The sequence below is a fragment of the Chelonoidis abingdonii genome, chromosome 8 (genome assembly GCF_003597395.2).
Source record: "Chelonoidis abingdonii isolate Lonesome George chromosome 8, CheloAbing_2.0, whole genome shotgun sequence".
Taxonomy (NCBI): Eukaryota; Metazoa; Chordata; order Testudines; family Testudinidae; genus Chelonoidis; species Chelonoidis abingdonii.
In genome coordinates this window covers 92,808,574-92,828,614 of record NC_133776.1, presented here as the reverse complement: position 1 = coordinate 92,828,614, position 20,041 = coordinate 92,808,574, and the positions used below count along the sequence as shown (strand labels likewise).

General features: G+C 41.9%; 1 protein-coding gene across 4 annotated transcripts in view; it reads right to left on the bottom strand.

The window, feature by feature from the left end:
- Window positions 1-746: 746 nt before the first annotated feature.
- Window positions 747-20,041, bottom strand: part of SEPTIN6 (septin 6) — a 42,829-nt gene continuing 23,534 nt past the window's right edge. The window contains exons 6-11 of one of the 4 annotated variants that reach the window (XM_075068846.1): window positions 13,729-13,825; window positions 13,220-13,388; window positions 11,434-11,566; window positions 10,176-10,366; window positions 7,366-7,408; window positions 1,929-4,871 (exon numbers count right to left, since the gene is read on the bottom strand). In XM_075068846.1, the coding sequence (XP_074924947.1) occupies window positions 7,405-7,408; window positions 10,176-10,366; window positions 11,434-11,566; window positions 13,220-13,388; window positions 13,729-13,825 (594 nt within the window). In that variant the 3' untranslated portion in view covers window positions 1,929-4,871; window positions 7,366-7,404. Of the gene's footprint in view, window positions 1,749-1,928; window positions 4,872-7,365; window positions 7,409-10,175; window positions 10,367-11,433; window positions 11,567-13,219; window positions 13,389-13,728; window positions 13,826-20,041 lie in introns of those variants that run through there. The other 3 variants (XM_032767040.2, XM_075068845.1, XM_075068844.1) reach the window with 3 other exon arrangements.

Below are 20,041 nucleotides of genomic sequence, written 5' to 3'. Positions count from 1 at the left end.
TCATACCAACCGAAACAAAAAGATTTTTAAGGTTCAACCCAGTCTAGTTTAATCAGCCAACCTCAAAGTGCAAAAAGCAAATATCCCATAAAAGGCAAGGAGCAAATTCAATATTTACATTTTCAGTTTTAATAATCTGCAGTGTCAGTAACACACAAGGAGATGTAACTACTAGCCTGAAAAAAGGCAGCAAAACAATTCTTTATATTAAAATGCAACTGGCTAAGAGAAAATCCATGTTGAATTTAGAGAGCTTTCATCCACACTACATTTTGGCATCTAAGATAGTTCTGTATTTTCACGTGCAGTTATTATATCTCAGGTCCTAAATTAAGCAGACAGAGACCTGGGAAAAAATCGTATGCAAGATCTCCAAGGACAACCCAGAGTGTGCTGCAGAAAATGGTGCTGGCAATTTAGCAGGAGGCACTTTCCATCAAGTCAGGATTGCTCCAAAGCTTCAGCACAGAGTTAAGGGTGCTGAGCCAGAGATGAAGTATTTGAGATGAGATGTAAAAACCACACAACCTCCCCCACACCACCATTACCCCCTCCCCATCTTCTCAGTGTGTTTTCCATAATAAAGAACCTGTGATACTTCTGACAAACGTGTTAATCTTGTATCCTGGGGCTACAAAATGGCTCATCTACTAAACTGCATATATTTCCTTTGAAGAGAACATGACTGGCAGATTGACTGACTTAGGGGAAACCCTCAGCACAAACAACAGCAGGACACAGCTGGGTTTTTGCATTTTTTTTTTATTGAAAATTTACATTAAAGTTAGAAAGGTATCACGCTTAACAGTGCTGGTTCTTTAATGTTTGTCATGTAAATATATATGCAGTGCAGTCATTCACACTTTAATTTGTAAAAAGGAAACAAAAAAATAAAGGAGAGAGACAGCAGAATGCAGTTTGGAAAAACATGCAGTGAATGTTCCAAGGGAGAACGAGACAAGCAAAAAGTTCCAGAACAGGCGTCAAATGCATTTTAAGGACACTGCACTCTACTCACATGGTATTTGGATGGAGTATTACCAGCCACTGACAGCTCCACCCCTCCCATTTCAATAACTCTAAGTGTAAGATCATTCTCTAACTAAAGCACACAGGGAGAGGTTAGACTATTTGGAGCATTTTACGCAGTACATGATTTCACGTTAAAAAATCTCACTCAACCTGTGGTCAATCAGGTGATGCAGTTTAATAAGGTGGTGGAGGCACAAACAACATTAATGGAAACATTTCCGTTTTTGCTTTACTTCCTTGTTAAAATTAAAAAGTATTTTGTGGCTGTCAATGTGGCAAATCACCCCTTGTTTATATCTCCTTTGACACTGAACAAACCAACAAATTCACATACTGGAAACACCCCATCAAGCTTCCACAGATCCCTAGGGGAATCCATGATCCTTCTATTAGGCCAAATTAGAGGAAAAAACATGATTGTAACCCAATGTTTTGGAAAATTTGGCTACTGGTTAATCTAATCACTACATTTCTGTTGCTCCTCCAAGTTTTTTGTACATGATCAACTTTCCCCAATATTGTGTGGTCTTGTCACACAAAATACAAGACACTTCAATTTTAAATACCATGCAAGTCAGAAAAGAGCTTCTTTCGAAGACACTAATACTGAAGATTTCCACCCCGCCCCCGACATTATAGGATACCTAAACTCTTCTACAAGTGGCTGTCTTCTCCCTCAGACACAGTGCAGCTGGCGAGGACAGATTTAAAAAAAGCTACAGAAAGAGAGAAAAACAGGAGATTATCAAAAAGGAGAAGGACATTCAAAAAAGCAAGAAATAGAGACTCAACATGAAAACAATAGAAGAGAGATGGGCACATGCATCATTTCTAGGCAATTATGGATCTTGCAGGGACCTGCTCAAAGTGCTTGAAGAAAACCAGACAAGTTAAAATTTGTTTAAAAAATACTTTTAATAGCATTATAAAAAAAAAAAAAATCAAATGATCTAAAACAACCCATAATGCAGCAAGTAGAAGCAAGATGAAAAGCCCCTTTCAGCTAATCCCTGGAACCCCTGACAAAGTGAAACTGATCGATTTCAGAAAACATGCTTACATTCCACAGAGCTGAAAGAAGCAAAAGCTTAAAATATTTCAACTTCTAAAAAAGAAACCAATGCTTTTTTTGGGGAAAAAATTGTCTTTACAGTGAAACAGGATACCTGAGACGAATATAAATAAATTGCAATCAAGAGTTTTAATAGTCCTGATTTCTAAAACGAGGCCATACCTTAGTTTCAGTTATGGATTACTGCACGAGGTTAACTGACCACTTGAGTGACTATATGGCTGGAAAGGGGACTAAATACACACATCACTCTAGTGCGTTAAACTCAACTCCCCCTTAACATCAATGCACATCACAGAGAACAGATTATATGCCAGCCTTAGAATGATACTATTTGAAATGCCTTGTATCAGTGTATGCTTAACTACTTCAGAATGTAGGACTATGTACAGCCCTAGAGCCAGGAGTTTGCCAGAAGATTTCCGGCAGTATGTGTCCCAAAAGCTTGTACCTGAATATAAAAATCATGGCATTCAGTAGAAACAATGAAAAGTTTACCTGAGTGGTATCTATCAATGTTGATCAGTAATTAGTTTTAAAATGAGCATGTGCAGACAACTGATTACAGCAAAGCTGTCTCACACACGCATTGAAGTAACCAGCTCCCATTTAACCAGAAGGGTATTTGGGTACGAAAGGGAGAGGGGTAGGAGAGAAGAGGGATGTTTTTTTCAAACTTTGTAAGATGTGCATACTTCAGATCTTTCCAGGTAAAATTATCTCTCAGCATATAACTCTGCACAGAAATATCATTTTTCACCCAGAATGACAATGTAACTGTGCTTATCTTACACAGAGTTTTAAAAAGTTTAAATGTGTTATAAAGGCGATATTTGCCAACATGGACCCTGACCTTGCAATGTGATCTGTGCCTGCAGAGCTCTGCAGCCAGGCAGAGCTCAGCACACACAGATCCGACTGCAGGATCAGGGCTAGTAGGAATTTCAAATGAGTATTAAAATGTCCATTTTTAGGCCATATGACTTGGGAAATCAATCAAATGAGAAAGACAATTAATATTTTACAGCTATTATACAAAGCATCCAAGATACAAGGGAAGTTCTTAACCTCTCAGTCATGCCATAATCAAACCTAGGTGCTGTTGTCTTCTTAAACTCACCAATAAATATATTTTAATCTGTACTATTATTTGGACAGCACAAAAAAGCAGCACAGAACTCATTTCCACATCTCTTAATAAGGGGGGGAGGGGTGTCCATTAAATGTAGGGGAAAAATAGAGATTTAAAGTTACAACATCCAAAAACCTCATTACTGACTTATTTTACATGATTTAAAAAAAGCAATAACCATCAGTACACAGTAAAGGCAGACTCATGAGGAAGCTATCTAAGAGAGCAGTTTTGCATAGGAAGACCAGGACTGAAATTTTATGAGAAGCTGTCAGTTTATATAGAACCTCCAATTTAACAAGTAAATGAAGGTCCATTCCAGCCCATTGTATTCAGGGATTACTATTCTGTACAGAGCCATGGATTACTGTAAAAGAAGGGCAAAAAAATGTAACATTAACCAGAATTCACTGTCTGAGGAAGACTATTTTAAACATTTCCCCATCAAGAAATATACAAGACACTTACATGCAGACGGTGGTCAAATGTATACTTAGTGGTCAAAGTGTACCTGGCCACGGGGTAAAATACTGGCCCCACTGAAGTCAGTGGCAAGAGTCCCACCCTTTCTGTGCAAATCGCGCATTAAAAATATTTTGCTGAATAGAAAACTTAAGCAACTTGGCAGCATCTGCTTAGGAACACACATGCTGATCTTTTCTAGGCAATACTTTGTGTATTAAAAGTAAAAAAATGGACAGGTCCTGAAGAACAAATCACATGGAAACTTTGCAACATATCTTTCTTCATAAACACCAGGTTGTTCTAGCAAGTAAATACGGGCCCTAGCCATCCACGTTCCCTGAGTTCGGATCCAGAGTTTGTTTCAACCCACTGTAGTCATAGGGTAATAATGTTAAGAGGACAGACTAGACTGAATCAGATCTGAACCGCCCAGAAAGGGGGGCAGGGGAGATGGTTGGATCTGGCATTTTGGTTCAGTCCACCATTGGGAAACGGACTAAATCATAAGGATTTTGCTGCAAAGACTGGATCCTGATTTGAGTTTTCCCAAAGTTTGGGGCAGAGGGTTGTTCCATCCTCTGGGTTTTGTCTCAGGCCCATCCCTGAAAACATGGCAAGTTTTGTAACAGTCACTTAAATTACTCAAATTAACCAAAGCGTATCTAAATAATGATGGATTAGATGTTTATACATGAAATGAAAACAAACAGTAAAAAGCCTCTATCTATAGGCAGCCACATTTCACCAAGATGCATGACTACAGCATTCACAGGCAATCTGTCATAGGGCTCAGGAATCATGGCACTAAATGCAACCAACAAGCAGCCGTGCTCTCTTACCATGCAGCCGTGAAACAAACATGAGAGAAATAATCGTAACAATTTAGGACAGACAACACTAGTTCTGAAAGCGCTTGGCAAACGTGCTACTGATCCAGGGAACAGACAGCAGCGTTTAGCATCTCGTCAGTTCCACACAGGTTATTGCTGGCTTCTTCACCAAAATACAGCCAAGGATGCAGACTCTTTTGCTTTTTTAAGAGTGATGAGAAGAGGAAGGGAGTGGGAGGGTAAAGATGGGCAAATAGGCACAGTGGCGTAACTGCATGTTAACTGAATGTGGGAGCATTCGGTTCTGGTGCGAAGGGAAAGGTTCTACAGGAAACCCGAACTGAAAATGAAAGAAAAAGGCAGATTAATGTTTTTATGGATTAATTTAAAAATAAAAAATAATATGGTTCCTAAGATACAAAACAAATGAAAATGTTACTACGTGTTAATAAAATTTAATTTGACTGATTACAAGACATGCTTTTCACACAATCACACAAAGCAGTGGGATAAACCAGGCTTCTTTTTAAAACAATCCTTTTGTATCTCTGCAGATTGCAGGACCTATCATCAGTGGATCATTTATACCCTTGCAAAAGAGTGATACCCTGTAGTACTCTAGGGATCAGGAAGTATTGTGAGTATTTTTTGAATTGCTGAAAAAAGTACCAGATATACATATTAAGCTCAGCAAGGACAAATACCCATTCAAAAGGCACTGTCTTGCAATTGTGTATTTTGAACAAAAGAACTTTATTGGATTCAGAGCCCAGCGCACAACAGCGACCAGTTACAAGGACTGCTAAAAGCAATCCAAAACTAATAAGAATCAGTAATGTTCACTCCAACTGCATTTTAGCACTGGGGGCTTTGTACTCTCACTAGAATGAACACAGCTGTTCTTTGAGTTTATTTTTCATGTTCAGATTCCGAAAAGCAAAGAATTGTTCTTTTCTTTGTTTTACACTGTTCTCATCGGCAGCAAGAACACTCATCTGGTCAGACAGCTCGAGAGATTTCTTTGGTGTATTTCAATCAGAATAGGACACTTTCTGGATATCTTACCATTAAGTGGAGCTTAGTAAACACGTTAACTTCAATTCAAATGCCTCACTTACAGTCAAACATTTACTTTCTATTCTAATTAGGATTGTTTCCTCCCTCTCTGAATAAAACTAGAACTGGCTTTTATTTCTCTGTTTAAGAACAGACTGTGGGTTTGTTAATAGCTAGATCCTAAGAGAACTTATTTTAAATAGGTTTTAGTATGTGTGTGTTGATGGTCCATATGGATATGATCCTGATTCTCTTTATAAAAAGTGGGTAAATATTATGATTTTAAGGGCACGTTCTTACAGCAGTGCATGCAGCCTCTATTCATGTTGACAGGGCTGATGCTCCACCACCTATTTATCTAGTAGGAAACTGAAAAACTTACACGTATACTTATTCATTCCAGCTCTAAGAAAAAGTAAGTAGACAGCTGTAAACATCAGTTTATTCTTCATCCATCCCAGAGAGATCTGGGTGGCCTTCCCTGTCTCCTTCAACCAGACAAGTGCATTTCTCAAAAGCTGTCATTATATAAATTATCCTCCCCTTTACAACACAGACCCTGAATGCTGAAAGCACTTGCTGACTGTAAATTGCATTAATCCTGTTTGGCATTGGAGGACATACATCCTCATGTAGACAAATGAAGCCTCCCTAATGCTATGCAGCCCACAACATTTCCATGCTATGCATGTGGCAAGAATAGTCGTTAAAGATGGAAGAGACCAATGATCCAATGACCAATGATACTGCAGTCAAGACAAACCTACTTATGCAGGGTGAATAGTTTTGCAAGGCTGGTTAAAATTCCTTGAGGACTAACGAACTGACCCATTTAAGGAAGAAGCACTTTTGTAGCCTCTCTCAGGTTTAAGGTAGTTGGATGCTCCTGCAGTGTTCACGGCATGGGCCAGAGAGGCATGCATCAGTGCACATTTACAGGGGAGGGTTTTAGAAAATTGATTGTATCTGGGGTGCTAATCTTTTTTGCCAAAAATCCCATGTTTAATATTAAAGACTACTAGCACCCTTTGCTCGATATACAAAGCATAAATAAGGTTTCTGACCTCTTAATCTGACTTATGGAAGCTTGCAACCTGTGATTCTGGATCACTTAAGTGAAAATCCAGTTCAGGTTGATTATCTAATTTGGCAATAGCTGATTTAACAAATAATTAATGCTTTGTGATTATTATGGTGCCTAGAGGTGAATGGAGGCTCAGAGAAGTTCAGTGACTTGCCCCATATCACAGGTAAACCAGTGGCAGAATCAAGAATAAAACTCAGTTTTGAAACCAAGTCCTGCACTCTAACCACAAGATAATACTACATCCTAGATTAAAACAAAAGCCAGTTCTCACTAGCTAGCTTGAGTCTATTATCACCGTATGTATTTCTATAGCAACTGTTACCATAGTATCTGGGAGGCTTACAAGTTTAAAGAATATAATTTCTCTCTATAGGGCTAAAAGAAAACACAACTTTTAAATTAGCGACACAAGCTAAATGGCTGTGAAGCTCAAAAGGAAATGTCCTGACTTTTAATATTACAAATCAAAACAGTTCTATAGGAATAATCATGCACATTACTTTAAAGCATCTTCAAAGAACATACACGCTTCACCTATGCATTGTAACAGTGTATGCATAACAAGATTGGTAATACATCCACAGTGCCGAAAGAGGGTGAGAAAATGTACTGGCTTTAGGTTTGTTTTTTGTTGTTTTTAAGAACTGTAATTGACCCCACTGCAAGGTCTGTTTTAGTTAATAAAGCTTACCAGGACAATGTACCTCATGCACCATGCAGCAAACGGCAGTTAACTGTAAAACAGCACACAAGTAAGAACTACTGATGATGGAATGACAATAAAAAAAGAAATCAAGTCATGAATTAGCGCAATTAATGAAGTTTGAACTAAACAAAGAAGTGAGAAGTGCTGGGAAAGAGAAGGGCTAGTTTATGTTCAGCCACTATGAAATGAAAGAGAGTTAAAGTACTGTGCATATAATCCATGGCTTGTTAGAGAGATTTACGATCTAAATACTGTAACTGAACATACAGGACAATATCAACTGTAGGATTTAGGTAGACAGCAAAGTACAATATCACATTTTAAAGACAGCTATTGTATTTGAGAGCTGAGAACCTTCTTACTCAATCACACTGATCCCAATGTTGGCTCCAGTGCTCAATATCAACTCTTGATGGTGTTTTTCTGGGCCCCTAAGCTTTTCAGTGAGGATAATACTAACCCTTTCTGGCCTGACCAAGTTGAATTCTATGAATGATAAATTTTGCGGGGCAGGGGGTGTCTGAACTCAGATACACAGAGCACACCTGAGTGCTTCTGGAGCTGTTTATACTGTAGACACACATCATGTCATGGAATAAGATAATCTCTCCTTCTATACAGCTGTGGCAAGATCAATCTTAGGGCAAAAGGTCTTCAATCCATAGTGCAGATCACTGTTCCTGTTCTCCAAGTAACATTTCTATGGATGTCAGCGAGTTCTAAATGTGGAACACATGCAGCAAGGCAAGAGATTCAGGTTGGAGGACGGACTTTTGCTCTCTAGATCACTGAATTTAGTCCTGGTCACTTCAGTAACAAAGTTGTTGAGGAACTGAAGGGAACTCAAAACAGAAGTAAAAATGACTAGGAGGCTGAAGGAACCAACATGAGAGAAAAGACAGAAAAACTAATCAGTCAGCAGCCACAGCTTTACAAGATATGTTCAGCCTAGAGAAATACTCAGATTGTAGCAGATGAGAAGAACTAAGCTGAAACCTAAAATGGTATCTTAAATGCTGGACCTGGTTCTTAACTGCTGAACTAGTGATGAAACAGCTACAAAAATAAAATCCAGAACAAAGACGGGCCATCCTGTTGTGACAAGCACTCTCATCCGGCTCCTCAGGCATCTCCCGTACTCTTCATATTAACAGGACTAATTGGTTTATGTAGGACTGCTGACTGCATCCAAGATTTACTCTGCATTTGCACAGATGGTCTAGACAGGTGTCAATCATGGAAACATTAGTTATATGCACAATGCTACTAGTATACACACAAGATGGCAGTGGGCAGTGTGCAATGTACCATCACAGAGAGATAACAACTGCCCACTTCTGGGTGGAACGACAGGCTGTTTACGTATGCACGACTATGCTGCTCTCTAGTGGTTGCAGACTAAATCTTAGGGAGCTAATTCTGCACTCTGTTACACTAGTTTTCCCACCAAAGTAATACCACTGGAATCTTCCTTTCAATCTTAATCTCTTCGCCTAGTTTGAGTCAGACACCAGGTTCTTACATTTTTCTATGAGAAAATATTACTCGGCTTGTGTTGTTCTGAAGCAGCTAGAATTTATTAAGTAACACAAGTCCTAGGATCTGCATGTATGTATCGAAGGTGATTAGCTTCAATGGAAAATGTCCACAGTGTAACCAGGAGCTATAGGAAGAGCTCCAGCCAAGAGAAAACTCAGCTCTCCCTTCACTTAAATCAGTGATACTCAGACCTCAGTGGTTCAGGAGCTAAACTAATGATCAGTATTACCCAAATGAGCCACAGTAGCTTGAATTCATTATCTCATTTACTATCTATTATTCTACCAGTAAGATGACTGACCAAGTCTTCTATAATTCATAGATTATTACGGTTGGAAGGCACCTCAGGAGGTTATCTAGTCCAACCCCCTGCTCAAAGCAGGACCAATCTCCTAATCCCTAAATGGCCCCCCTCAAGGACTGAACTCACAACCCTGGATTTAGCAGGCCAATGCTCAAACCACTGAGCTATCCCTCCCCCACCAATTGGTCAACAACATAGTAACTTAGAGTGGTTAATAATTAAATCACACAGTATTTTAATATCATGTGCTGCAAACAGCTGCAGGCAACATTAAAGAGCCATTTGCGGCTCCCCAGCCTCAGTCCGAGTATCAGTGAGTTAAATAAACAGGTTAATGAAAGAAGAGAAGCTCCTCGGTTCATCTTTCGACAGAGTCGCCGCTCAAGCCCTGCTCTAGATGCATAGTACCTCCAAGTGGCTACAGGGCTCTCCTTGCTTTTATAACTTACTACGGCAAACCGCGCTCTGTATGAGACCCATCATCTTGCACCTCTCTAGACCACGAGATCATTCCCGTCATGGTGCTCACATGTTGTCCACAGGCCAACATGGGAGGTCCCTAAACAAGCATCACATCAGGTTGGATTGTTTTTGAATGACATGGCATAGATAGAGGGAAATAGAGCTGAATCCTACTCCAAAAAAAGAAAGAACTGACTAGGCCTGGTTTAAGGCACCCATTGGCTAGTGGCAATCACAACATTACCTCGCCTAGTTAGCATTGTGTTCTTTGCTCTTCAAGATGAAATGTGATGAACAGCTTCGAGCTATTATTCAGCCATACTAGGGGCTGACGGTTTGTCTCACTGAAAAGTTGGCCCTTAGGGATGCCAGGTTCTGCTGAGTGAGAAATGGTACTGAGAGAGGTTTAAATGAAGAGAATCCAGTTCACCTCTAGAAACTAATAAAGGAAAATCATTACCAGGAAGCAAACACTAGGTTAGCCACTTACTTTTTTCTCTCCTTTTCCCTTTTAAGAGTCTGTGATCCTCCAGCCTGCTGGGCCTGAGATTGGAGCAATTCAGCTGCCGTCTTCCTCTGTTTAAACGCGTTGACTTCATCGTCCAGAGATTTCTTCTTGTCCTCCAGCTTCTTTTTTTCATCCTGATGCAGCTTCTTGAGACGATCAAACTTTTCATGCAGCTAGAGTGACGAAAAGGGGAAGATCATCACAGGAGAACAAGGCATTAGCAACCATTCTATTTCAGAGAACACAGAAGTACTGTATTGATTCTTCCTTCATCTGACTCTCCCTGCGGGAACTGATTAGGATCCTATGAGACTGTCATCACAGGTTCATAACAACATGTTATACAGCCCATGGAAATCACATGCTTATTACAGCAATGCCTACAGCTCCCATTCTGCTACACAGAGTGGTAAACAGTCCTTACCCCAAAACGTTTACAGTCTAGACAATATTTTATTAATATGTCACTGAGAAAGGTATGGATGGGATGGGATAAGCAGTAGGCACTGTTTAGTTACAAAAAGTAGCTGTCAACTTTTGTTTTTTAATTTATTTTAATCCATTTATTTTACTTTCTAATGGGATTTCTTAGTTATTTCTTAAATTCGCCTTAAGTACCTAATTAACCAATTAGAGGCTTTAGGCTTTAACAGCAAGAAATGGATTACAGCTATTTCATGCCATCAACTTTATTCTCACAAACCATCACACTACAGCATTTAGTCTCCTTATGATGCTCAGGGAATTGTGTATTTAAATTCCCTGCACGTGGAGAAAACAGACTGAGGATTCAGCTTCTTTCAAGGCTTCAGTTTCACTCCTTGCATCTTGGCACACACACACGCAGTGGGGAGAGGAGTTCAGTAAAGCAAATGGGAGAATGAACCAGGGATCACAACTGAACTCAGGGCTCCAAGTTCTCCCTAGGATAGACACAGCACAGTGAAAGTGGTGCACTTATTTATGGTGCTGTGATATTGTCTGGTAGCCATCACAACAGAAGAATGTTGCATTTTTCCTATGGCATGCAAATATAACCACCTGATTTCTTCCCCCATAAAACAGACATAACACACTCCTTTCCTGAGCCAAATCTGGACCCTTCTCTCTTTACTGAGAGTCACCATGAAGTGAGGCCATGTTCTCTACACATAATGGCAATTTCAGCACCAATTTTGTTGAGGTAAATTTAATAATCCCAACAGCGGATGAGATTGGAGCCAGACAGAGCTCCCTTTACCTCTTTTTCAGCCTCTTTAAGTTCAGCTTCTTTCTCCTTGACTCTCTGGACAAACATTTGCCTCATCTCCTCTTCCTTTTTCTGCAGTTCCCCCAGAAACTCATTCCTCTTGGCCTCATAAGTCTCTTGTAAGCTAAGGAGGAAAAAAAAACAAAAAAAAACCCCATTAATAAACAGTGGCCTAAATTCTGCTCTCATTTTGTGCATCTCTATTAAAATCCATGAGGGTGATGGCTGGGGTGAATGCACATGACAGTGCAGAATTTGACCATGCTGCTCTAATGTCATCAATCATCTCAAGAGAAGGGGCCAACTCAAAACCCACATCCCAACACCTGCAGGACTCTGGGGAAGTTTGACTCCAGATCCACATTCGACAGATTAGGTCTGCCTCATTTTGCAATTTGAGTGACTGTTAAAGAACAGCCAGTCATCTCCCAATGAATGGCCCAGTACCACATGCTCCTCAGGCCTCCTGCTGGGAGCAGGAGCACTGACTTTGCTTCAGAGAAGATCGAGTGCTTCAAACATTCCAATTCTCTGAGATTCTCATACCCCCATTATAAATCAAGCACTTTTTTCTTGTGCTGCTTTTCCCCCATACCTGCCCCACCTTCCTCCTCACTCAGTCCTATTTTTCTTCTCCCACTTCTCCATTTCAGGTCCACCTCCATAGCCCTTGGAGGTCAATGGAAGGCTTTCAATTGGCTTTGGCTCAAATCTTCACCATCAAATCCTTCACACGCTGCTTGCTAATCCATACGTCTCCAAGGGCCTTTCCTTCCATGTCATCATTAGCTCTGTGCATTATCATACTACCGCCATATATTAAAAGGGCTTGAATGGATGGGCTCTCCAGCCTCATGGTTTAATTAACAAGCCACATTGATCCTCTCTGATGCAGCAGTTGGCCAGCCCTCTACCTCCAAGGACCACCACCTTATTGTTCTAGTCCAGCGGTAGGCAACCTGTGGCACGTGTACCGAAGGCGGCACGCAAACTGATTTTCAGTGGCACTCACACTTTACATACAACAATAGTTTAGTTATATATTATAGACTTATAGAAAGAGACCGTCTAAAAACATTAAAATGTATGACTGGCACGCAAAACCTTAAATTAGAGTTAATGAATGAAAACTCGGCATACCACTGCTGAAAGGTTGCCAACCTCTGTTCTAGCCTCCCCCCAGGTCTTTGCTGTTCTTGCAGGAGAGGTCTAGCTTAGCCATGACTGGGTGGAAAGAACAGCAGAGACCACCTCTGGACACTGGCGCGAGCAAACTGGCAAATCAGTCACCCAAAGGGTTTCCAGATGGACATTTGTTCAAAGGGAAACCACCACATCATGCCTAGCAGGGGCTCCCATGGGGCAAAAGACTCCTCAGTTTCATAAATAGATTATTTCCCATAGTGCTCTCTAATGTCTAGCATTCTCCTCCCCAAACCCCTCCCCTCATGTCACTCACATCCCATCTGCATCCTCCCTTTATTTGTTTACTTCCCCCACTTTTCTCTCACTTCGTCTGGGCCCACACTGAGGGGTAACTAGCTGTGGTGGTTGCTCTCCCACTCATTACTGACCAGGAGGGAGGGGAAATCAGCCAGGCTACACAGAGCCCAGTGAAGATTCCAAAGATCAAACACTTCAGGAGGCTGGAGTTTTCTGCAGAACCAGGTCACAGAGCACTAACACGGTGTTATACAGTAGCCAGCCTCCTGCCAGGGCCCACCGTCTCTCTCTCCAGCTCCTTTCTCTCCTACAACCAGTGCTCCAGGGATTGTACCTGAATGGTTTGCTGTCTGGATCAGTGTCTTTAAATCCCATTTCCTCCAGTTTGCATCGCCGGTACAGCTCGTAGTGGCGCGTGTGGGTCTGCTCACGAAGATCCTCCATGTTCACGCGGATCAGCATCTCTCTCAGCTTCACAAAGTCGCAGTGAGCTTCATTCTCAACTGTACAAAGTTGTGAGAAGGAGTTACTCAGAGAGAGAGAGAGACACACACAGATCTTCTCCATATACCCCTCAGCCTTACACAACCCCATGAAGGGACTTCAATAACCCTTTCTGGCACTGACAGCACCTTCTCTTAAGAGGAGCCCCACACAGCTATAACAATGAAAGATATGGACTGTTATCCCTAACAGGAAACTAAGGCACGGAGATGCCCAAAGTCAGCAGCAGAGCTATATCAGGGGACCGACGAGGACTCAATCGATCTTCCTATGAGATCACGCTGACTCTGGGGAGAATGGTCCCAGCACATGCAGGAAACACCAGCGAGCACCACTCACCCTGCACCGTGCCCCATGGATACTGACGGGCTTTCATCATTTTGTTTCCTATTTTCAGCTCCTCTGTGCTGCCAATCACTGCGAACGGCAAGTGGGCCTGAAACATTTCAACAGGTCTGTATTAGTCACCTTGTACTATGGCTACTTAAACCATCGGGATTACCCACAGCTAGCAAGCAAGACGTTGTTGAACACAGACCCCAAGACACCAGTTCAGTCTCCCTTCCACCCCATAAACCCAGTCACTAAAGTGGGGTGGGGCAGTGGCCTCAGCCCAAGACAAAGAAGGGCTTTTGGGACCTCTGTTGCTAATGTTACTGCTCTTTACTCACTACTTGGCTCCTCCTGCCAGACATACACTCCCCAAGTCTCAAGCAAGCTGAACTAGCTGCATTGTGACCAACTCTGCTTTTGTCCTAACAGGCCTGCTCTGCCTGAGGAGTTACTGCTGCAGGGGTGTGGAAGCAGCAAGAGACTTCTCGGAGCCTCCTTTGCTTTTTTCAGCTCTCATACGTTTCCCCTCTTTAAGACACTCGCATGACATGAGAGAAACAACTCAGTACTCATGAACGTGACCATCTTAAAAGTCCTAGAGGCTGTTCTGTCGCGCATTAGTCATAGAACAGAAGCAGCCTTCCCTGCTGACACGTCTCAATCCTGACCAGAAGGAACCCTCATGTCTATGGGGGTATGTCAGTCTCCATTCCCATTCGTACCTCAGCCTCTGCACCAAGCCTGCAAGCCAAGATGCCACTTGTGGTGGTTTGTCTCGATGTGGGCAAATAGCTATTGGGAGCTGACATAAAACCAGCAAGATGGCAACTACCTGCAGTTTTCGTGGCCTGCATGGCATTTGAACCTGCAACCTAGAAATAGAAGGCTCTGCCCATCACCAATCCTCAGAGCGCTCCAGTCTCGCACGAGAGCTTTTTGATCAAACTAGATTCTCTAACAGCTTTTGATCTGTTCACTCAGCCATTAGCTGCTTCATAAACACACCTCATGAACTCAATGGCAGCAACTGACTCACTCCACACTAGAAGGAAGGATAGATTCCCAGGTCAACTTAGGGGGACAACCAAGGAGACATATTTTGGAATAGCACAAAGGTGGGAGAACCCAAGTGGCGCTATGATTAGCTAGAATGTGTTAACTCAATTCTCCTATAAGCACATGGACTCTGGGACTTGGCTTGGAAAAAGACAGGGATTAATACAGCTAAAGCAACCCTAAACGGCATACAGCTTGCCTGCTAATCCTTCAAAGAATGCACATTTTCCCCTGCATTGGCACATTTTGCAAACTTCAAAGTGATCCTCTCTACATGGCCATTTGTCTTTGCTGTCCCGGTTTTCAGGCTTTGGACCATGGTTTTTCCCTCACTTCCCAGGTGTCCAAAAAGTTTAATGGAGGCTGCTTTCCACCCCAAGCCTGAGAGATCTGAATATTTCACCCATCTTTTCATTCTGGGATACTGGCATCCCCCGAGTAATAGATCACAGCATGGCCTAATAGACTGAGCATAGTGTTCGAAGCCAGGCACTTCCAGGGTATATCCCCAGCTCTGCTACCATTTCCTTCAGTGACCCTGCACAAGCCACATAGCCTCTCAGTCTCAGCTTCCCATTGTAAAATAAAGACCAAACCTCGCAACCTCAAAGGGTCACCGTGCGGACGAAAGGTTGAAAAACGTAAAGAGCTCTACAAACATTAAGAGTCAGCTGCTTGTTGGTACACTCCAGCCCTTTCTCTAAAATCTTCCAGAAAAACTTCTGCAGCTGAACTAAAAATGCTGCTCTCTTAGTACATCATTCTGTCTGCTGTGTGACAAACTAGATCTGAAGGGTGGGTAGAGGATTATAGCGCATTCTGCACAGCAGCGAACAAATCACACTCTGGATTTCATCGTTTAAAATAAGGAGCCAGCTCCTCTGCCCCCTCCCCAGCCTCATATGCTGGATAGCATGCAGTGACACTTGCCAGTAAGAGCCACTAAGCTGCACTGAATTTTGAGTAATTAATGTAGCCTGGGGATACCAATTACACCAGTAAGATCAATGACCTTGGCTTTGCTCACAGGAATAAATAAGGATTTAAGCTCACAAGTAGGCTGAAAATTTGTTGGATTAGTGACAAGGGTCAAGACAGGGGAATGTGGAGAGATTTGGTTTTATGTTGACAGGGTTGTATTACAGCCAGCCTATCCCACTCACTGACACACAGAGCCTGAGACCAGAGATCTGCCCCTCCGTCCTCGAGCAGATGGGAGATACGAGCATCGTGGGGGAGCAGGGGAGGGAGCACCAGAGCCAGCGCCAGCCCCAGTCAACCTGATGGATGGTCAGACATGATGCAGGGTTTTGAAAATGAGCAGGTAAGAAGGGGGAGGGAAGGAATCTCTGCACCTTGAGGATCCCTAGGAAAGGTAGGGATGGGCACAGTGGTGCACAAAGAACAGTTAGTAGGTTAGTGACTGATCCTGCCATGGAAGTTCGCCTGTTGACTTGAGTGGAGCAGGATTGAGTTCCTAGTCATTTTAATGCTGTGAGCTTCAAACAAAGGATTGGACGCTATTTTCCACCAGCGCGTGTCGGTGACATAGGAACTACAACCCTCGGGTTTAAACCAGGCTACTAACTGAACACACAAACACTATGATACTGCCTGTGAGCATCCACAATAGACTAAGATGAGCCACGCAGCCTTTTCCTGGGCCACATTGCTCTCATCCTGAAAGTCAGAATAGTGAAGACATGAATATACACCTCTACCCTGATGTAATACTGTCCTCGGGAGCCAAAAATCTTACCGTGTTATAGGTGAAACCATGTTATATTGAACTTGCTTTGATCCACCAGAGTGCGAACCCCCCCGGGAGTGCTGTTTTACCGCATTATATCAGAATTTGTGTTATATTAGGGCAGAGGTGCTCTGCTGGACCATGCAATCATTCAATACCCTGAGGATGTTCTGGGCAGACAGACACCTCTACACTCCCACTGAAACCAAGAGGCTGGGGATAAGTTAGCACAGACTTAGGCCCATTATGTTGAGGGTTAACTCCCTCTGCATGAGGGTACAGAGAGCTTTAAGAAGTAAAGTGGCCAAAGGGAAGGATCCAGCCTCTCAGCCGGAAATCAAGACATCTGCTGGAGATCAGCTAACTACAAAGGGCTGGAAATACAGTGCTGTACATTTAAAGAAAACAAACAGTTATTCATTTGTGTCCTCATTTAAAATGTATTTGGCTTTTCGGACAGAAAAATTACAAACACCCCCCTGCACACACACAGTCCAGAGACCTAAAAGGGAAACATCTACACATGGAAGTGGAATGAATTCATATTAGCAACTGCCCAGAAAAACAGGATATTACCACCTACAAAGTTATGAATGGGAAAACTGTTTCCCATAGCACTGTGTAGGAAGAGCCAAACACAGCTTCCAAAAAAAATATTTGAAAGAAAAGATAAAATTGTAACTGGACTAGAAGAGACTAACAAGGTAGATCAAGAACCAAACTCTGCCTCTGTTACACTGGCATAAATCAAGAATAACTTTGACAATATTGCTGCAGGTATGTAAGTGGCATAACTAAGAACAGAATGTGACATTTAGCCTATCTAGGCATTTACGCTGTGTTCGTCGACGTGGTACGGGTCATCGTCAGTCCACAGTGAAGTACAACTGTTAGAAATTGTCAAAGAAAATTCTGTACTTAAAGTGCAGAGACTACAGGTGTCTTTCCAGGACTAGAAAATACTCCTTCCAGAGACTGTGACACCATCTCCTAAGCAGTTGACAGCCTTCCACTGGACAGCTGGCCTGAATTTAGTCATGAAGACAAGGTGGATTCTCGTGTCGGTGTCATTCTTTTGGTTACTGTATTTCTGAGCATATGAGAGAGAGAGAGAGAGAGAGAGAGAGAGGGGATGTGTATATAATATAAATTACAGTTCACGTCCTTCCTGCTGCTGACCCTTTTCCTTCAATAACCCACAAATTATTTTAGGTTGTGACTGTCTACCGGCTCCCATCTTGAGTTTTTTCTTGCATTTCTGTTGTTCCCAGCCTGGTGGATGCTACACAAGAATTCCTGGACCTGTACTTTTGGCTTTTTAGGATCTTCATAACCACCACTCACTGGGCCTATTTTCACCCCTTTGTTTTTGCCGTTGATTTGCTTGACGTTCAGATATCAGGAAAGTCTGGCTGGGCACCACACAGGACATGTTTACAGTCCAGGCATTGCATTGCTGGAGGTTGGTCACCCTTTCTGAAGCAGGTTCAATTTTCCGATGACCAATTGGGTTGGCTGTCTTTAGAATCGTCTCCTGATGTTTTGAGAACCTTGCCTAGGAGCGCCAGCATACTGAGTTTCTGTCTGAATTCCTATTCTTCTGTGGCACAGGATGCGTGAAGCTGCATTAGACCCATGGCTTCCAATTCAATAGTTGATCGAAAACTTAAGTACTGAGTCATCCAGTTTAGAGAGACTTGGATAACTGAAGGAGACCAGTTTGGCTAATACAATAGTTCTATAAATGCCTGCCAATTAAATGTTCTTCACAGGTGTAGCACAGGCTATGGTGATTATTTCGGCTCTGACATGACTTTGACCTATTAATTCCCCAAGTCCTGTTTAAAACTTGCCATTCATGTCAGCACTGGCACATAGTTCTTGTGAGTTCCACGGCATGTTGTGCAGCACCAGGCTGAGGACCAAGTGAGAAGTGTGGTTATCTCAAGCTGCAAATGCTCAAGGTATATTACTGCCTTGAGGAAGTGTTTTGGGTGCCAGTTTGTGCAAATATGCTAGAAACACACAGATCCTCAAGCCACCAGTCAGAGTTTTTCTTTCACACTGCCCGGTTTATAAACTGCAATTACTGCACAGTGCTAGTAGTTTACGAGCCTGGGAAGTCTCAGAGCTGGCTCCCAGCTTTTCATCGAGCTTCTTGGAAAGAGTCAATTCAGAAAGATTGTAATATTCATCCAATCAGCCTTCACATTTGTTTTACAAGGACATTCTTCTGAAAGATCCAGGATATCATATCTAATGTTCTCTCATCAGAGTAGTGCTTTACATTTAACTTCTTGGCTCTTCGCTTTCTGATAACAAACCTGGAGGCTTTATAAGTTTGCTTACTACCACATCTGGATGTAAATACCCTTACTAAAATCTGTTGAACTTCTCTCTCACCTAAGTAACACAAAGCACTTTACAAACAATCAAACTTCAGAACATCCCTAGGAAGTACACAAGTGTTATCCTCATTCTACACATGAATAAACTAAAGTAGCTTTTCTAAAGTCATCAAACAAATGTGCGATGGAAGGAGGAATACAACCCAAGAGTTCTGGCTCAAAATCCTGTGCTTTGCGCACAAGACAGAACACCATCTGTTTGAACTATTTTTATCATCTGTCTGTTATTTTAATCTCAAGAGCAAAGTAGCTTCCTTCGCTATTCTAATTTTAGTTTATTTGGATTTTTACAAAACTATCGTAACAGAGTGGCCCATGCCATGCTCCTGGCACTCTTTACAAAACCTTTCAAAACCTAAACAAGCAAACAGCTTTGTCAGTTTCTCCAGATCAAATCAAGTAAGCCAGCAACAGCATCAATATAAGGATTAATTGATTCTCTCAGTTCAGAAGGGTTTTGATTTGCACAAATACGAATGATCTGATAGTTAAGAGAAACTTAATTCTGCTCTTGGTATATAGATCTGGGAAGAAATGAGAAAAGGAATGGAAAGCCTCCCCTTCTTTTAGGAAAGTCTTTCAAATGGGCTCATCTTCTTCTGCTCTAAGAGTAAAGAATCTCTCTGCTTTTGCCTTATGCACTATTATTATGGGTTTCAATCACTCTGCCAGGTTATCTCCAGCATCTGAAGTCTAAGCAGATTCGTTCTATGCAATTAATAAAATAGATTATTAGAATGCATCTCCCCCAGGTTTGATAAAAGACCTGAATCAAATCTGGATTCTTTCCTGTATAATCATTAGTCCTCATACACCTGGAAATTATGATTTCTATCGGTTTAATGTGAGGATTTAAAGAGGATATTCTCTCTCTCCATTCAGCCGCTGGCAATTTACAGTGCACTTAAAATCTGTGATGGCAACTCCCATTCAAGAGAAGTGGAAAGGACCAAGGAACAGATGGATGGATATTTACCATGGATCTTAGTATTACTAAGAAAGTGGTGGTAATTCCTCTGTCAATCAGCAGATTCTCAGAGTCTACCTTTTCCCAACATTATTTCAAATCTTACATAGCAAGAGGATCCATGCATAGAGTGAGATC